The sequence below is a fragment of the Sphaeramia orbicularis genome, chromosome 12, assembly GCF_902148855.1.
Source record: "Sphaeramia orbicularis chromosome 12, fSphaOr1.1, whole genome shotgun sequence".
Lineage (NCBI taxonomy): Eukaryota > Metazoa > Chordata > Actinopteri > Kurtiformes > Apogonidae > Sphaeramia > Sphaeramia orbicularis.
The window spans coordinates 31674895-31693274 of NC_043968.1; the positions used below are offsets into that span (position 1 = coordinate 31674895).

Below are 18380 nucleotides of genomic sequence, written 5' to 3' on the forward strand. Positions count from 1 at the left end.
GGAAATGAAAGTTATAGGGTGTTTTTTTTTTTTTTTTAACCCTAATGATGAAGTTAGCAAACAAATCAGTGAATGTACTGAAAATTCAGGAACATCCAGACAGTTGTGGTTTTGACTGGCCTTGAGATAAAATCCTGCTGTGAAGTTGAGACTTAGACCTCCAAGACTAACTATAAGTAGCCTACAATACTAATATACAGTATGTGTGATATTATATTTGCATATAAGGAAAGGTTTAGTGATGGCAGTAATAAATATACACCTTTCTGTAAATACACTGGTGCCCACATAGTTGGAATAAAATTCTTCTTGGCAGTTCTTCTCGGTTCAACTGGACTGGTTTAGCTCTTTTGAAAACGTTTCATCTCTCATCCAACAGACTTCTTCAGTTCTAACAACTGGGGGGGGGGGGGGGGGGGGGGGGGGGGGGGGGGCTGGATCTATGAACCTGCTGTGGGAGTGGTCTGTGTGGGTGTTAATCCCTGTTCAGTTTTAGGATCGTTGGTGGGTATTATGTGTCAGTTTCATTGGTCACTGACCAGACGGGTGGGTCACTGTCCAAATCCTTCAGGGGGGGTTTGTTTAGTTTCAGGTGACTCCAGGTGTGGAAGGTTGTTAGTTGAAAACTGTTTGGAAATGTAATTTAAAATGGTGTTATAGGTTTTTGATAAGTACTGTCTCAGACCACCACCTCGGTTCAGGGAGGGATTTTCCACTTCCACAAAAATGGCTTCTTTGACTCCTCTCTCAAACCATTTGTCTTCTCTATATTCGGACATTGCTGTCCTCGAAGGAGTGTCCTTTTTCTTCCAAGTGAAGATGGACTGCAGAATCTTGTCCTGAAGTGGAGGTTCTCCTGTGTTGAGCCATGGAGGGGTTGTTTGTGGTTTCTCGTATGTATAAGTCTGTACATTCCTCACTGCATTGAACGGCATAGACCACGTTGCTTTGCTTCTCACTTAGTAGTTTGTCCTTGGGATGGACTCTCCGGGTGTTGGCGGGTTTGACATACACCGGGATATTGTGCGGGTTGAAAATCCTTGGTAGTTTTTCAGAGACTCCCGCTGTGTATGGAATGACAATGCCTTTTCCTTTTCCTGGCTTTTCCTCTGTGTTGTTGGTGGGTTTTTGGTTTCTGGGTTTGGCTTTGTTAGGGTTAGGGGACCCACATGTCTTTAGCGCTTCCTTAACCTGAAGAACCTGAAGTTCTTCCTTTGTCTTCCCTTCAGCCTCTGTAGGAATAAAATATTTCTACCTCTTCTCATGTAATGATTGTGACAATGTTGTTGTGACAAAGGTGATTACTGATATGTGTAAATAGGAATAAAAGAGGAATGTGTCTGAGAACAAAATTATGACTTTATGGGCAACAGTGCATTATCAGGGATTTAAGAATGTTATCCTGAAGCAGATATTTAGCTCCCTCAAATAAATTTGATTATAGATCTTAATAAAATCTCTCAAAAATCATTTTGAATACATATAATCTATCCTCCATTCTGACAGCCAATCGTTGCAGCTATCATTGTTTTGTTATTGACTCAGAGTCTGATTAGTTTAAAGTTGCAATTAAACTAATCAAACTGTTTGATTAGTTCAAGTATTTGATTAGTTCGAGTATTGTAGGCATGCACAGTGTTTGAACTAATCAAATGTTACAAAACAAAAATAATATTCTTGTTGTAGCTTTAAAGGATGTCCTCTTTTCTATAAATTGTATTGTCATCATGTCTACAGCCACCATATTATCTATAATTCAGTCTTACATGTTCTAAATAGTATTCTAATTATTAAGGGAATAGTGGAGTTTCTCTGGTAACTGACTTCATTTCCCAGGATTCTACAGTCTCTGTGGGGCAGGGCTGCTTTGCTGAAACAGGTAGGGCGGGATTTCATTGTGTCCACAGGTGCTATAGAAGCAGAGAGAGAGAGAGAGAGAGAGAGAGAGAGAGAGAGAGAGAGAGAGAGAGAGAGAGAGAGAGAGAGAGAGAGAGAGGAGAGAGAGAGAGAGAGAGAGAGAGAGGAGAGAGAGAGAGAGGAGAGAGAGAGAGAGAGAGGAGAGAGAGAGGAGAGAGAGAGAGAGAGAGAGAGAGGGAGACTGGGAGCTTATTAAGTCTGCAAGAAAACGAAAACTGATGAGTGAAGGATACAGAGATTAAAAGAGGCAGACAGACAGACGTGTGAATGAGCCAAAGGACTGAACAGCAACCTGGATTACAGACTATTATATTTCTAACTCCTGTTTTGCTTAAAGGAGGATCCCCCCTCTATATGGACACCTAATCAGTACCAGTGCTGGAAGACGAAAAAGGATGGGATTCATGCTTTTAGCTGCTGTGGGCCATAAACTGGGTCAGCACCTGAGAAGGAGCTGAAAGGAGCAGCAGCACCAGACACTGAGACATTTTTGTCCTATTGAAAGAGCACAAGGGGAACAGGCTGAACTGGCTTGAGACACAAAACAGAATGCAGAATTCTGGGAGAAACAGTCAAGATACTGAAAACAAGCTTAGCTGACTCATTCTTGTAAAAAAGTTGTAAAAAATTTCCATTTTTTACAAACCAAATCTTTGACAGGATAAAAGAGAACTTTAGTCTGTATTTTAAAAATCGAACATCTGTGGATTTCACCACAAGGAGTAAGAAAAGGACTGATTTTGGGACATTTTTTGTTGTTGTAACTCAAAAAAAATCTGTAGGTTCAGAGGAAATACATTCACAGTTGTCTGCAGAAGGAATCATTTCCTTCTCAGTCACCTGCTGTACAGTCATGATGCAGAGCCCCGGACCTGAACATGATGATTCTTTTGATTTCCTGTTTAAGATCATCCTGATTGGAGACTCTAATGTTGGAAAAACCTGTGTGGTTCAAAACTTTAAGTCTGGGGCATTCTCAGCGAAACAGCAGAACACCATCGGAGTGGACTTCACTGTACGAACCATGGATATTGAGGGAAAGAAAGTTAAGGTTAGTGCATGTTATGAGTTATGCATTTATTTATTTATTGTAGTTATCATTATTATTTGCCACTAATAACAAGGACTCTTTCTAAAAAAGTTTGTCATTAGTGCCAATGGAGGACTTTAAGAAGGTAATTGTACAAATTATATAATACTGATGTCTTTTAAAGTCTCTGATTCTCAGTGGGTGTTGGGATGTCAGCTGGTTTTGACAGCAACACACTGCACCGTGGTTCCCGGCTTTAAGATGGAAAATGAATGAAAAGTACAGAAAATAAAGGACATTGCATTGTGGTATAATGGTATGTGTAAAAAAACACACAGAAGGCCAAGCACGTGTAATGGATTTTTCTGGCTTTATGAGTGAGTGAATCTACAGTGAGGTGTCCTGTCGTTACAGTGTCAGTTAGACTCAAAACAGGTCCAACCAGTTGTTCACATGAAAGACCTGTGATTCAGGTTTCTCAAGTTGCCTTGTCTTTTGTAAGGGCAAAAATAAACCTGGAATGACTTCTGTGCTGTCATGACAGAGTGACCTAAATGGTTTAGTGGACTGTTTAATTCTGCATACCTAAAAAAAATCCAAATAATTTACTTGAGTCTCGAAGTATATTAGAGTTGTTATTCATAATAGTATGAGCCAGGAGGAACTGTTTATGTAAACTGGAAAGAGAAGAGGAACTACATTATTTAAAGCAAGGTCAGGCATTACAAAAACTACTAATGATTAAAAGTCTACTTGCTGTTTCTGCAGTAGTAAGTATTGGTTTTCTGAAGGCCTTTTTGTACTGATTAAGTGACCATTTCTCTAGTGGATAGACACACAGCAGTTTGATGTTTCATTAAGTAACACTTCAGGGTGCCAATAAAGGTCAAACATTTCCTTTCAACACCTTTAAAGCCTCATGTCAGCCTCTTTTACATTGGGTGTCTGTCTATCTGTAGATTTATCATAGCCCAGGGGAAGGAGGAGTCTGTTACACAGCACATGCAGAAAAATGTTCCTGCAGCAACCTTATTGTCCTGCATGCAGACAAACCAGTTTGGGTAGACAGCTTCAGGATAGACATTTACAAGACTCTGTTCCTTCTCAGAAATACATATGGAAATGATACTTACAGACCCATTAAGACCCAAACATCTACCACCGACCAAACCCATCTACTAATATAAAATGTTTGATACCTGTTGATCTACAAATCCTATCAACACATGAAAATAATTGGTGTAAAATACAGTTTATCATCTTTTCATGGTCATCAGATATGACCCATGTGGACGTTCAGAGGCTCTGTAGTGAATGTGGAAACATCGTCATCTTCTATAACATTGATTCACCAGTAAAACCCATGGAGTTGGATCAATGACAGTGGATGGACACACTTGGTTTATGTTCAATTAATGATAGATTTTACTGAAAAAGTCATTTTTTCTTCAGTTTTCTCTGTTTCTGATATAAAAACCGTCAACTTTAATCTGAGATTTCATGAACATCTACATGATCAGTAAATTAAATATAGGAAAATACCTGCTTTAAACTGATAAAATGCTAAATACAGAGGATAATATTATAAAGAAACGGTGATAAATCACTTAAGAAAGGTTAGATATAGAGAAAAATTTCATTTGTGAACTGACATAAAAGTAGCACTGGGTCTTTATGGGTTAAATCCAGAACAAATTCCTCCATTAACCTGCTAGAAATCCTCAAGGCTTTGTGAAATATAAAGTTCTGATATGATGCAACTACAGGCCTTTTTAATATTCTGGGCTGTTAAGACCTATGATTCATGTAATGGAGCCCTCATGATCACACCGTTTCTTTTTCATCCCCTGCAGCATTTACAGACAGAATATCAGAATATTGTCTAGAAGTAGTTTTACCCCCTTTTAAATGATAATTTGAAGAATATAAAAGATATATAAAGATTCCCATTGTCTGGTAAATGGAAAAGCATTGTGGAAAACCTTCAGTGTTGAGGGTTCAAAACAAAGAGGCTGAGCGGTCATGTCTGGATTGGTTACTATGACAGCTGTTGCCGCGTTAACTTGTTGTGGGACGCTCAGGGAATATTCTGCAGGGAGAGACTGAGAAATCTGAAACACTGCAGCCCCAGAGTGTTTCTGAGGGAGTGTTAATGTGAGTGTACTGTGGAGAAATACACTGTACAACTGCTGTGCTTTCATCTAGTTGTGTGTTTGCATCCAGTCATAGGGATTTCCTCCAGTAACTGAGTGTCATGCTGTGTCTTACTGTGGTTTTTATACCAGATGCAGGTGTGGGACACAGCAGGTCAGGAGAGGTTTCGAACCATCACCCAGAGCTACTATCGCAGTGCTCACGGTGCCATGATCGCCTATGACATAACAAGACGCTCAACCTTTGACTCAGTGACCCACTGGATAAAGGAAGTGGAGCTCTACGGAGCAGCCAATGTAGTGATGGCGCTCATAGGTGAGTGTAAAGCTGCATATACTAAGATCATCTATAATAACACAACATGCTCAGCTGAGGAGAAGTGTGACTCTATCCTTGTCTCAGATGTTCTAAATTATTTTATGCTGTGCATTCAGGAAAACATGACTTTCAACAAAAATTTTCAGGACTTGATAAGAATGATATTTCCTCACTCAGGAAATAAAATCACCCTTTTTATGCTTATAAAATATTAATTTGACATTTGTCTTGATAATTATTACGACAACTGACATGAACGTATTTATGATGATAATATTTCAAATCCGTGGGAATAACAAGTCCTATAAGATGATGTCATATGTCCCAATTTTTCTCCATAATGTGTTTTTACTCAAGTATATAAGTGAACCCTTTATAGGGCACTCATTGAAATACTCTTAAATTGAAATTTTCAACCTTAGTGTGTTAGTCTCCCTCCTCTTGGAATCATCCAAGCAGCACTTGCTAAAAAGTAAACACATGCAATAAAACGACTATTATAAGATCATAAACTGACAAAATCACTCATATTCACTATTTACAGCCTCAAAATGTCTATAAAATCTCTCTGAATCACTGTATACTGTTATAAAAACCAACATGCTTCCTGACCTCACTGAGGCACAGGACTGGCCCCATGTTTAATGTTTGCGTAAATGACCAAAAATAGTCACTTGCCCAATAAAAGGTTAAACACAAATTTGACCTGCTACAAAAGTATTCTCAGTTAATTCAACTTCATCATTTTAATATTTTTCACATGGAAACATTTTTGATGATGATATGAAGCAGCACAATACTACTGTTCCAGCCAGTAGTACACAAATGATGACCTACAACATTAAAATGACCTTACATGTGTTCACTGCTGATGAAAATAGCAATGCAACATCTTGGGAAAAAGCCATTCTGCATTATAAGTAGACCCCACCTGGACTTTAGATACTTTAAGTATGTTTGGCTGATAATGCTTCTGTGTTTTTATTGAACATTTTTAAATTCAGGACATTCATTTGTAATGGAGTGATTCTACACTGGGGTATTTCTAATATTTACTTCACTAAGGATTCCACCCCTGTCACTTCACATAGAAGATGTTCATCTGCTATGCTTTGTGAAGTGTTATAAAAGTGAAAGAATCAGTAAAAATGAAGACAATTTAAACAATTCATTAAGAATTTTTGTAAGTTTAGCTCCGAGGGAAACATCTAATTCTGTCTGAACCCCTGCTATGAAATAATTTAGGGCGTCAAACACTTAATTTCAAAAGTAACACTTTATTTACTTATATTTTATATTTTACACTTATGTGTTGTGTTGAGGCATATGCCAACTCCTAATACTAAATATATTTAAGCTTCAATCCCTTTTTGTATGTTTCTCTATAATTTCATCTTCTCCACCTAGGTAACAAATGTGACTTGGAGGATGAACGTCACGTTCGCTTTCAGGAGGCTTGTGCTCTGGCAAATGAAAAAGGCCTAATAGCTGCTCTAGAAACATCTGCAAAGGTAGACAACAGTGTAGTGATACAGTTCAAATTAGAGGATTGGTCATAGTTGTGAGGTGAGGTTGTATTTTTGTCACTTATGTTTGTAAATGTCATCTCTGTAGGATAGTCAAAATGTGGAGGAAGCCTTCATGATGATGGCCAGGGAGCTGCTGTCTCGTAATGGCCTTCATGTCCAGCAGGAGGATGTAAAGAGCAGCAGCACTCCCCGGATTCTCCTCCGGGCCAACTCTCGACCAGTTGACATTACCTCAGCTGCCTACACACCACCAGAGAAGAAGTCCTGCTGCTGATGCAAAAAAGTAAAAAAACAAGCGGACAGGGTGGAAGAAAGAGTATGAAATCAGGACATTTCTGAAAATACTAATATTGATGGATACAGGGACAAGGAGCAAATAAAGAACATCTTTTATCATGTTGATTGTGAGGAAAGAAATGGAAGAAGTTACAAAGAAACTCACAAAGCCTCAAGAACTAAGAGTCATAGCTCTCAGGAGGTTTAAGCAATTATTGGAGAGCATTGAGAGGTCGATGCCGTGTACTTTTCTGTGACAGATGACCTACCTGGAGTGAAGAAGGATGGCTTTGTTTGTCCACTGCTGCTAAAGAACAATAAATTATATTCTAAGATAAGTCATGTTTACGAATAAGGTTTGCAAGAGACACTGGTGACCAGCGAGGGGTATGTAATCAGTGCTGAATGAAATTGCAAGTCTCTTTTATATTTGTTTTTCCTGGATTACCCTCATCAGACTGTGACAAATTCTGTTTTTTGTTTTTATTTGCACTCTCAGAATAAACATATTGAAACCCTTTAAATGTAAAAACAAAATCATTACATTCTACATATCTTAAAGGTGTCACCTTCCCTCTGAAGGCCGACACATACTATCAACCTGTAGGACAGAAGATTCCTAGTATTTCACCCAAAAGTTCTTTTGTGGTGCCTCTTTGATTATCTGTGATTACCTGCTGCTGTGTTCTGGATTAAACATCCCAGAGAAGCCAAAAGACTTTCAGTTATGCAGTTTGTTAGGAAATGATAATGCCATACATTGTTATGAAGGTTTTTAATAGGATGAACAACCTCACTTTGATCACTAGAGGACACTGTGCTACTATTACACATGTTCTGTAACTGCAGGTTGGATACCCATTGCCTTAGACAATAAAGATCATCTAAAACATCTTGAAATGAACTAAGTGTGCATACAACTCTGTAAACAGGACACAGGTGTTACCGGTACTGAACTGTGCCAAGACAATCCTTTGCATTCTTAGTTAATATAAAAATACTGTATAATGCCTTGTTGGCAGATGTTACATAAACACCAACCTGGAAGTGATTTAGCTGAACCTGAGCTACTTGCCATGGAGAAAGTTAATGTGCTTCCACCTTTATTTAGTTAGTCTTGGATCGCCTGCAACCTCAGGTAAAGCCTATGTATCAAAACACACACTATAATGAAAGTGAACATATGCCCTAAAACACATGTATTCCCAGCTAGATTGTACTGTGGTCTGTGCTTCTTTTATAACAGCAGGAAATAAATAAGCTTAGAAACTTCATATTTTGAGTCACAAGGGAAAACAGTCTGAATTTGCATTTCAAGAAAAAACTATTCATGTCCAGAAAACTCAGTTGTGCATGGGTCTCCTGCACACTGGGTGGTGCTAACTGACAAACCCATGAAAAATGCATCTTGCGCCATCTAAAAATATAATAGCAACTGGCAGATTTTCATGGGAGACTGTAATACCACTATGTTGAAATGTGTACTAGTATTTATTTTCAGCAACTTCTTGATAGAGTTGTTTATTTGGATGGAAAATCGCTTTACTCTCAGTGTTTCCATCATTATCATTGTTTTTAAAAGTCTTCATATGAGATCATTTTAATCATCTGGCATGTTTTGCAAATAATTGTCAGTCACTATGTACTTTAGATGTGGAGATGCCCAGTAAATCTGGAACTCTCATGGCCTCATAACAAGTGTTTTGTTTTGTTTTTTTTTAACCAACTGCAGCACTAAAGCACCTTGAGTACAGTATTATGTGTATACATCTACTGCCATGTTCACAAAGCAGAATCTTCAGAAAAAATAAACCCAATTTTATTTCCAGAAAACAAGTAAACAATATCATACATTAATACATAAAGACCAAAAACTAATTTCTGAAAAAACAGTATAACAAATTTAGTGTAACAGAAAAAGAGCACCTGTAGTTCAGCAGAGTGGGTAGTGGGTTACTAGATCTGATACAGTCTAGATTGGGAAGGTTCTGCAAAAAGATATAATAAAAAAAAAGACTGCTTCTTCTAAACATTTTAAGGTACAGCAATATGCCACTGCCGTCATATACTGATTAAAAATTTAAAAATATAATTAAAATTCTGATTTTATCCTGAAATTGTACCACTAACACTCCAACATTTGACCTTTTTCTAATTGACCCTCCTTCAGTCTAGCTCAGTCTGATGATTTCAATCCTGTTGGGCTTCTTCTCTTTCAGGGGTCGAGGTAGACGCCCACCCTGCCCATCACCTGTCCCCCCTACAACCTCCTGAGCCTCATTTTCACCACCCCCTTGATTTCCTTGTCCCGTCTCCATCTCTGTTTGCCTGTCCTTAGGACACTCCCCGTTGTAGGTCTTAACATAATCTTCAACACGCCATCCCCTGAACTCCTGAGGCTCAGAGCAGATCAGACCCGTGTAGAAGACACCAGGATGATGCTTGAGCCAGTAGATCAAGTAGTGAATGTTGTAATCACAGATCCAGGGGTTGTTCTCCAGCGAAAGCTTTCGTAGGAAGTAGAGGTCCTCTAGTACACCGTATGGAAAGTAATGGAGGCTGTTGTTGGAAAGGTCGAGCTCACGGAGGTACAGCAGACCTGCAAATGCAGCTGGAAGGGAAAGAGAACAGAAGTTGGCATCTGTTTCTGCTGTCTGAACACATTCTTTAAGTATTATGAGGACGCTGCACCTGCTAAATGCAAGTCATGTAAACACAAATGGGGGTGGAGGTCATACATTTTGGCTCAAGTAACAAAATAAAACAGGATAATTATTTGCAGCTGTCACTGAAATGGATGGATGTGGAAGAAGGTGACTTTGAGCTGTTCTTCATGCTCATCAAACTTGAGTTTAATTGAGTCAAAAAGACTGCTGTTTACGTGCTTAATATGTTACAGACATTGTTAGCATTCTGTGTGTGTGTTTGTGTGTACGCTCTTCCTCTTTGTGTGTGAGTGGGGGGTGGGCATGTATTTGAGAGGGAGTAATAAGACAGTGGAGACTGTTTCACGCTGTCCATTGGCCTTGGGCTCAGCTTTGATCTCTACAGAGCGGAAGGGAGGCAAAGGGAGGAGGAGCGTAGATCATATAGAGGTAGACAAATGTGGTGAAAATAGAGGAATTGGAGACAGACTTGAAGGACAGAGGACTCAAGAGACAAAAAATCCCTGTGTCTATTTTCAGAAATTGCAGTAGTTAAGTCATTGATGTAGGCTTATTATTCGACCCTAAAGATGACACAAATAGACAAGCAGTAGTAATGGAGTCATGAGCGAACCCCTCCCTTTCCCCTGTTTTATCTTTCCACTCATTTCCTTTTTGAAGGACACTATGACCACAAGACGTCCACTGTGGTCTGCTATAATAGGATTGCATGAGGCACTGAAAAATCCTATCCTGTTCTCTGGAAAATCATATTAAATCGAGGGTAAAAGAAGCTCATTGTGCTCTTGAACTGAGGAGATGTAAAACGTCTTCCTGCCCAGGAGGACATGGACTGATGTTCATTATATTCTTGCCACTTTAAAATTCCTTTAGGAACTCACTTAGAACATATGCAGATTGGTCACAAACTAAAGGAACAAGAGCCGTCAGAGGATGGCATGTCTCCCTGGCCACCACAAAACCACAGGTTGTACAGATTACTGATGTTAGCTTAGTTTCATTGATCCTACCTTTTGGGAACAGAGGAGTGGATTAGCTTATTGGAAAAGTATGAAATGGCTTTTGAGATTTGCTCTGAAAATGAAATGATGACTATATGATGGAAAATATGGACAGACAACAGACAAAATAGCATTCAGCACATTCTGACCGCTAAATCCCCTGCATGCCATGTTTCCTCATTTGTAAAAGTATAATTTTTAGTGCCCAGTAGAGATGTTTTCACAGTAAATGGAAATCAATACCTTACAAGAGTCTAAACTTTCAAGTCATTTGGAGTTTAACCCATAAAGACCCAAACATCCACGTCCACCAAAACCATCTACTGATATAAACTGTTTAACACCTGTTGATCCACTAATCCTATGAATACTTGTAAATAACTGAGGTAAAATGCAGTTTTTCATCTTTTCGTGGTCATCAGACATGACCCATTTGGACGTTCAGAGGCTCCATAGTGAATGTGGAAACACCGTCATCCTCTACAACATTCACCAGTAAAACCCACTAAGTTTGATCAATGACAGTGGTTATAGACTGGTGTTTTAATGTTCAGTTAATGATAGATTTGCTGAAAAAGATACTTTATCTTCAGTTTTCTCCATTTTTAATGTAATAACCCTCAAATTTACTCTGAGCTTTTGTGAATATCTACATGATCAGCAAATTAAATATAGGAAAATACATGATTTACGCTGAAAAAATGCAAAATACAGAAGATAGTATTACAATAAATCATGATAAATCACTTAAGAAAGGTTAAATAGAGAGAAAAGTTCATTTGGGAACTACCACAAAACAGGGTCTTTATGGGTTAAATGAATTACAATGTTTTGTCCAAAATGATACTAGCACTGTAGTCATTTAACTCACAAGTAAAAGACAAAAATGTGTTCAGTGGTTACGGACTGAAATGTTTCAAAGAATTAGCTGACATTAGGTTTATTGCTCTCAGTCAAAAACCACAGACGAATTAAAAAAAAAAAAAAAAAAAAGTCTTCTGAATATTTTTCAAATATGGTGGAAAAAAAGTACAACTAATTTCTTCTTGGATGACAACAGGTCATGAGGGGTCAATGAATGGTTTGATGTAAACAAAAATGATGTGAATTACACTGTCCAGTCCCAGTCAGCAGACCTGAACCCAGATGAACAACGATGGCAGATGAAGCCATGTGTTAAACAGTGGTGTTCAGTGTCCAGGCAGGAAACTAAAGGGGGCTGAGCCTTATTTTAATTGATCATTATTTATGTTTTATTCATTGTTTTAATTGTAATGGTGTGTTTTTAACCTGTCTCTTTTCCATTTTTGTAAAGCACTGTGAACTTGCCCTGTGTATGAATTGTGCTATACAAATAAATTTGCCTTGCCTTTACAGTTTTTGGCTGTAAAGCTCTGGAATGACCTTGACTGAGTCAGTATCTACTTTAGTCTCTTCTCAAACTATGCTGTTACTGGAAGGGATATCCTATTTTTATCTGAGCTTGTCTACCTTGCTATTTTTTTTTTTTTTTTTATTACCTTTTATTCTCAACCACTACTATGATTTATCAGTTTCTTTGTAAGCAATTTTGTGCATTTTGGAAAAGTACTCTATAAATAAACATTATTATTATTGTATTAGTATATTATTTATTATATTATACCTCCATCTGAAAAACACCAAATGAGGCAGTATCTTTTAGAAGAATGTTGTTCATCCCTCCGGTAAATTTCAGACTTGTAAGAATAATGCACACTGAATCTGTCCAAGTAGCATCTAAGACAATGTATATATATTTTTCCCCCTTCCTTTATTTTGTCACCCAACTAGACAACAATATGTAAAAACCTGGAGACATTGTAATGTACAGTACTGTGAAAAAGTATTTGGCCACCTTTGACTTTGTTGTTTGTTTTTTTTCAGAGATGGAATGAGTATACATAATTATTTTTCATTCTCTTTCTTCAGATAAAAGAAAATGCATGAAATATGTGTACAGCATTGAAACACACACACACACACCCACCCACCCACCCACCCACACACACACACACACACACACACCTACACACACACACACACACACACACACACACACACACACAAAAACTGAACTAAATGTGTTCTAAAGGCCAAAGTCACTATTTAGTGTGACCCCTGACCCCATGACAAGAAGCAACACGAACAGTTAGAAACATCTGACATGTGTTGAATGAAACCTGGTGTAAAACCTCAGAAAATTAATGTAATAAATGTCACATTATCTGAACAAAAGAGTTAAAGACATGTTAAGTGCAAAGGGAGGTCACACTATATACTTTGGTTTACTGAAACTGTTTTTTCCCTGAAACTTTTGTTGTTACTGCTGTACATACTACACATACATCCAGATTGGATCTTAAAGGAGTGAAATTTTGCTTTTTTAAAATGGAATTCTGTATTTTAAAACATTTCCCTGGGGTCTACATAAACTGTAAATGCTATGCTTAGGTCGGAATTCTTCATTAATTCAACTCCACAGGTCCATCTTCAATCCTATTTCTGAGTAATGACACCAGAAAGGTTGTTTTGAGCGCTGGCCCTTGAAATGTAAATGAGCCATTTCAGGCCCCGCCCCCTCCAGGTTATTGGCTGTGCTGCTCTGTCCCATTCAACCAACAACTGAACATTTTAGGTAATCAACTTGAAGTTTGTACATATTTTCAGTATGGACTACAATCGCTACTGCTGACAAATAATTATGTCGTACTCGGAGAAATGTTCATCTGAAGTCTTGACCTTATTTGTGCAAATGTCATGATGTAACTAGTTACAGACATAACAAATTAAGAAGAAATTAAAACAGGTTGTAGAAATCCACTCGATTTTTGCCAAAATGAATATAAAGATAGCTTTGCAGCACCTGGAGGGTTCACATTCAAACTTTATGAACTATTAGGGTCCAAATACACAAATAAATGAACCAAAGACTAATAAAAGTGGGTTTAACAAAAAATTACCCCTTTAACGGGAAGGTATTTGACGCATAAGAGAAACAATTTAAAACATAAACTACAGGCCTGAAATACTCAATTACATTCACAGTTCAGTTTAACGTTTTCAATCTTACAAATACATGAATACGTGGAAAAATATGCTTTATCTTTTGAAAGAGCGCATTAAATATCACCAGAGCAAGTTTCAGAACATTGAAAACAACATTAACCTTAAAAGTCTTGTTTCAAAGTTTGGATTTTGGAATGAAATCTCACCTCATACAGAAGTGGCATGTACTGTTGTTTTTTTTAGTTTTTGTTTTTGTTTTAGACTAGTTCATGTTTTGTTTTGGCACTTCACACCCCACCCCCTTCAGGTTGTTGGCTGTGCTGCTCTGTCCCATTCAACCACTTGTGTTTGTTAATACAACCAGCAACTGAACACTTTAGGTAATCGGCTTGAAGTTTGTGCATATTTTCAGTATGGACTACAACCTCTGCTGCTGATGAACAATTATGTCGTACTCGGAGAAATGTTCATTAGAAGTCTTGACCTTATATGTGCAAATGTCGTGGAGTAACTAGTTATAGACGTAACAACTTAAGTATGAATTAAAACAGGTTGTAGAAATCTACTTGATTTTTGCCAAAATGAATATAAAGATAGTTTTGCAGCACCTGGAGGGTTCAAATTCAAACTTTATAAACTATTAGGGTCCAAATACACAAATAAATGAACCAAAGACTAATAAAAGTGGGTTTAGCAAAATATGACCCCTTTCATACAGAAACTGAGAAAAGCAGATGTGTGGTCATTATAACTTTACTAAACCCACAACCCTAATGTGGGCCGCACAGTACTGTATACGGGCCTATTTTCTGTTTAACCCATAAAGACCCAAAGACCCACCATCGACCAAAACCATCTACTGATCTAAAATGTTTAATACCTGTTGATCCACTAATCCTATCAAAACAAGCAAATAATTTGTGTAAAATGCAGTTTGTCATCTTTTCACGGTCATCAGATATGACCCATTAGGATGTTCAGAGGCTCTGTAGTTACCATGGAAACACTGTCATCTTTGACAACAATGATTCACCACTAAAACCCGTGGAGTTGGATCAATGACAGCGGATGGACACACTGATTTTTATGTTTATTTAATGATATTTTTGCCGAAAAAGTACTTTTTTCCTCATTTTTTTTCTGTTTTGATGTAATAACCATTGAATTTACTCAGAGTTTTTATGAACATCTACATGATCACTGAATTAAACATAGGAAAATACATGATTTACATTGAAAAAACTTAAAATAAAAAGGATAATATTACAAAAAATTGGGATAAATCACTTAAGAAAGGTGAAATACAGAGGAAAAAAAATCATTTGGGACCTGCCACAAAAGTAGCGCTGGGTCTTTATGGGTTAACCCTGACCATATTTTCAGGGGAAAAACGCCTATAAAGACATACCCAAAGTAAATGAAGAATTACTTATAATACTTATAATAATAAGGTTCATATGGATGCTCTTGGTGTCTATGGACATTTAGAGACCTCACAGAATCTATTCCCATTGTCTAAAATATTGTATCTATTACTATGCCTGAGTAAACTGTAGCAAACTAAAAGAGAAATTAGAATTTTTTATCCTCGCCTGTGTTTTTTTTCGGCTGGATTGACGATGATATGCATAAATTAATTGTTTGTGTCGGAGATTTTTAATAGCGTATATTTCACCCCACAAAGATTAAAAATCATGCTTGAACATTAAAGTTTGCACTAAAATACACTTTTGATGTACTTTTATTAACATTAGGGTCTAAACTTTGAGCAAAAGTTGAAAAAAACATCCATTGTCCTGATTTATTATATTTTTATAGTAGATGAATATTAATATAATTTTTTTCGGCGGGCGGGCTGATAGGGCTGAAGGGGTTAAAAACGGACTGGGCTTATATCAAATGAATCACACTGTGCAAATCACATGCTATTTATTGCTGTAATTGGATTGCATCTTCAATTTTCTGTTACACATGTTCTACCATACCATACCATACCATACCATATCATACCATACCAACTTTATTTATAAAGCACTTTAAGAAGTTTACAGCTGGCCAAAGCGCCCTACACAAATCATAAAACAAGGAAATAGATAAGTAAATAAGTAAGTATAAACAGTGATAACACAAGGAGAAAAACGGGCTAAGAACAACAAAATACAACCATCATAAAAACAACGACAAATTAAAATCTGATAAAAACAGCATAGGAAATATAATTTAAAAGAAAAAAGAAACATCTCACCCATTGATTAAAAGCCAACAAGAAAAAGTGTGTTTTTAGATCCAAGCAGAAGAATTTGATTGACAGCATTAGTTTCATGTTAAGAATCACACCATTCACTTGTATTTGATGGCTGACATTTTTTCTTAACATTAGTCCTTATTATCTTATCTTCAATTCAAACCATCCTTTGGGAGTATCGTCGAACTTGCATTTTTCCCCAGTAAATATCAGCAAAGAGCAAATGTTTAATCAGTATTCCCACCAGGATAACAGATCTATAACATATAACACCCAGTAAGGCTAATACTTTAAAGCCTATCATCATGTTTTCCGACAGCTAATAAAGCACCCCCCCATCAGACTCCGACAGAAGTGATAAATCATGGCATTAACCCCCACATTTGCCGCGCTCTGAGTTGTTCTTGGCTACGAGTCTCCATAACAAATAAACAGTTTCAAATGCTCTAGTCACCATAACTACAGGGATCACTGTTAGCGCTGTGCATATTTGTCTGCTGCTGCATTGTTACCCAAGAGGAACTGTTTTTTTTAACGGCAAGACACAGCAAGTTGGATCTATACAGAGTGAAATTAAGTTTGGAGTTTTAACCCGGCAAGAACTGCTGCGTTATCGAGAAAGTACATTAAATAGACCTTCAAAATACTCTATTTTTCTATGAATGTGTCATTATTGTTTTTCACATTTTTAGGTTTGCCCTGCCTGGAAAAACTATAATCATTGTGTACATAAATTAGCCAAAACTAGCAAAGAAACAGGATTATATCTAACATTTGGAGTGTGCTGTCTCTGTCTTCTTGTTGGTTTTTCATTTATGTATTTTCTTAATCTGGTCATCTTCAACATGAAAGACCTAAATAAACAGGTGATTCAAGGCATTAAAAACACACACAAAAAAAGTATCATGATTGTGATTAAAAGGACTGACCATGATTGAGACCACATGTCACTGGCTATCACAAGCTCTTAGAATTACAAAGAATTCATTTTTCAGTGTCCAAATAGTCTCAGACACACTGGGGTGAGCTACAGTAGATTGTTTACATATGTTGCAGTGTAATGAAAACAACTACAAGGTTTAGTAAAGGATTTCCCTCCTGGGCAGGAAGACATTAGCCAGACATCATTAGCCTGGAGAGAGCAATGAGTCTGCACTTTTTTTAATGGTCTTGAGTAGAAACGGCAAAAAAAAGTCCAGTTTACTGAGCAGAACTTGTCTTCAGGAAAACTATTCTGCCTCAGTAGACTTATTGATCCTTTCATCCCAACATTCTCTAATGGTTCTTTGTTGAATAAAGACCTAGAGCCTGGGGCTTTATTCAAGTATCATTCAGCATTTCGTACACAGTGACTTAAGACCACAGAGTCCAACAATTTTTATTTTTATTGGTTATATTGGTGCATATTATTGAATGTGCGCTCAGTGCTCTTATGTGTGCTGCCACCAGAATGCACAGGTTGCAGAAATAATCAAACCTATATTATGTCACTTAAAGGAAAGAAGTTCTTATTAAGTTTTACTCATTGGCAATTTTATGTTACATTGTGGGGTGGTCTTAGCCTAAAAGAGATCAAGAGCTATTTTTTTGGTAACTTCTAAATTATCTTTTCCCTCTACATTTAACATTTTCTCAAAATGTATTGTATTATCCCAGCATTTTGCATTTTCAGTGAAAATCTGGTATTTTCCAATACCATACCTATACCTTTCTCACCAGGTAGATGTTCATAAAAGCTCAGATTAAATTCCATCAATATTATGTAAAACCAGAGAAAACTGAAGAAGAACTGACATTTTCAAGAAAACAGCATTAACTGAACATATAAACAAAAAAACAAAAAAAACAAAACAAAACAAAACAATTATTGGTGAATCAATGTTGCAGAAGATGACAATGTTCCACGTTCACTACAGAGTATCTGAAAATCCAAATGGGTCATATCTGATGACAGTGAAACTGCATTTATATGATTTATTTTATTTTATTTTGTTTGTTTGTTTGTTTGTTTTTTACAATTTTTATTTATTTCTCATTTTTATTAGTATAACACAATCCAATCTCCTCAGGTTGAGGAGCAAGAAAAGAAACAAAAGAACAGAAAAACAAACAAATGAAAACACATGTGTTTAGGTCCCTTAATAGACACATTTTTCCCTGAATGTCAGCCATTTTCCCCAGTTTTTTATAAAGAGATTTTCTTTCAACTTCAATTTA

The 18380-nt window shown here is 37.0% G+C and overlaps 2 protein-coding genes across 3 annotated transcripts in view; one reads left to right on the plus strand and one right to left on the minus strand.

Annotated features, from left to right (window-relative positions):
* Positions 1-2076: 2076 nt before the first annotated feature.
* Positions 2077-8118, plus strand: LOC115430741 (ras-related protein Rab-19-like). Of its 2 annotated transcripts, none has more exons than XM_030150932.1 (4): positions 2077-2968; positions 5239-5416; positions 6827-6930; positions 7034-8118. In XM_030150932.1, the coding sequence occupies exons 1-4, from the start codon at positions 2771-2773 to the stop codon at positions 7220-7222; spliced, it is 669 nt and encodes a 222-aa protein (XP_030006792.1). In that variant the 5' UTR covers positions 2077-2770; the 3' UTR covers positions 7223-8118. The 2 variants fall into 2 exon arrangements, with proteins under 2 accessions (XP_030006792.1, XP_030006791.1); XM_030150931.1 differs by having other exon boundaries at positions 2080-2968; positions 5233-5416.
* Positions 8119-9019: 901 nt separating this feature from the next.
* lrrc17 (leucine rich repeat containing 17) overlaps positions 9020-18380 on the minus strand; it is a 32787-nt gene continuing 23426 nt past the window's right edge. Inside the window, exon 5 of the mRNA XM_030150930.1 lies at positions 9020-9835. Coding sequence (XP_030006790.1) covers positions 9396-9835 — 440 coding nt within the window. The 3' untranslated portion in view covers positions 9020-9395. The remainder of the gene's footprint in view (positions 9836-18380) is intronic.

What these genes read in the sequence shown, in the direction of transcription:
- LOC115430741 (XM_030150931.1), top strand. Translation starts at nt 2,771, where the DNA reads ATGATGCAGAGCCCCGGACCTGAACATGATGATTCTTTTGATTTCCTG. An exon ending in TTGAGGGAAAGAAAGTTAAG is followed by an intron (nt 2,969 to 5,232) that starts GTTAGTGCATGT and finishes TTTTTATACCAG; the next exon opens with ATGCAGGTGTGGGACACAGC. An exon ending in CTCTAGAAACATCTGCAAAG is followed by an intron (nt 6,931 to 7,033) that starts GTAGACAACAGT and finishes TCATCTCTGTAG; the next exon opens with GATAGTCAAAATGTGGAGGA.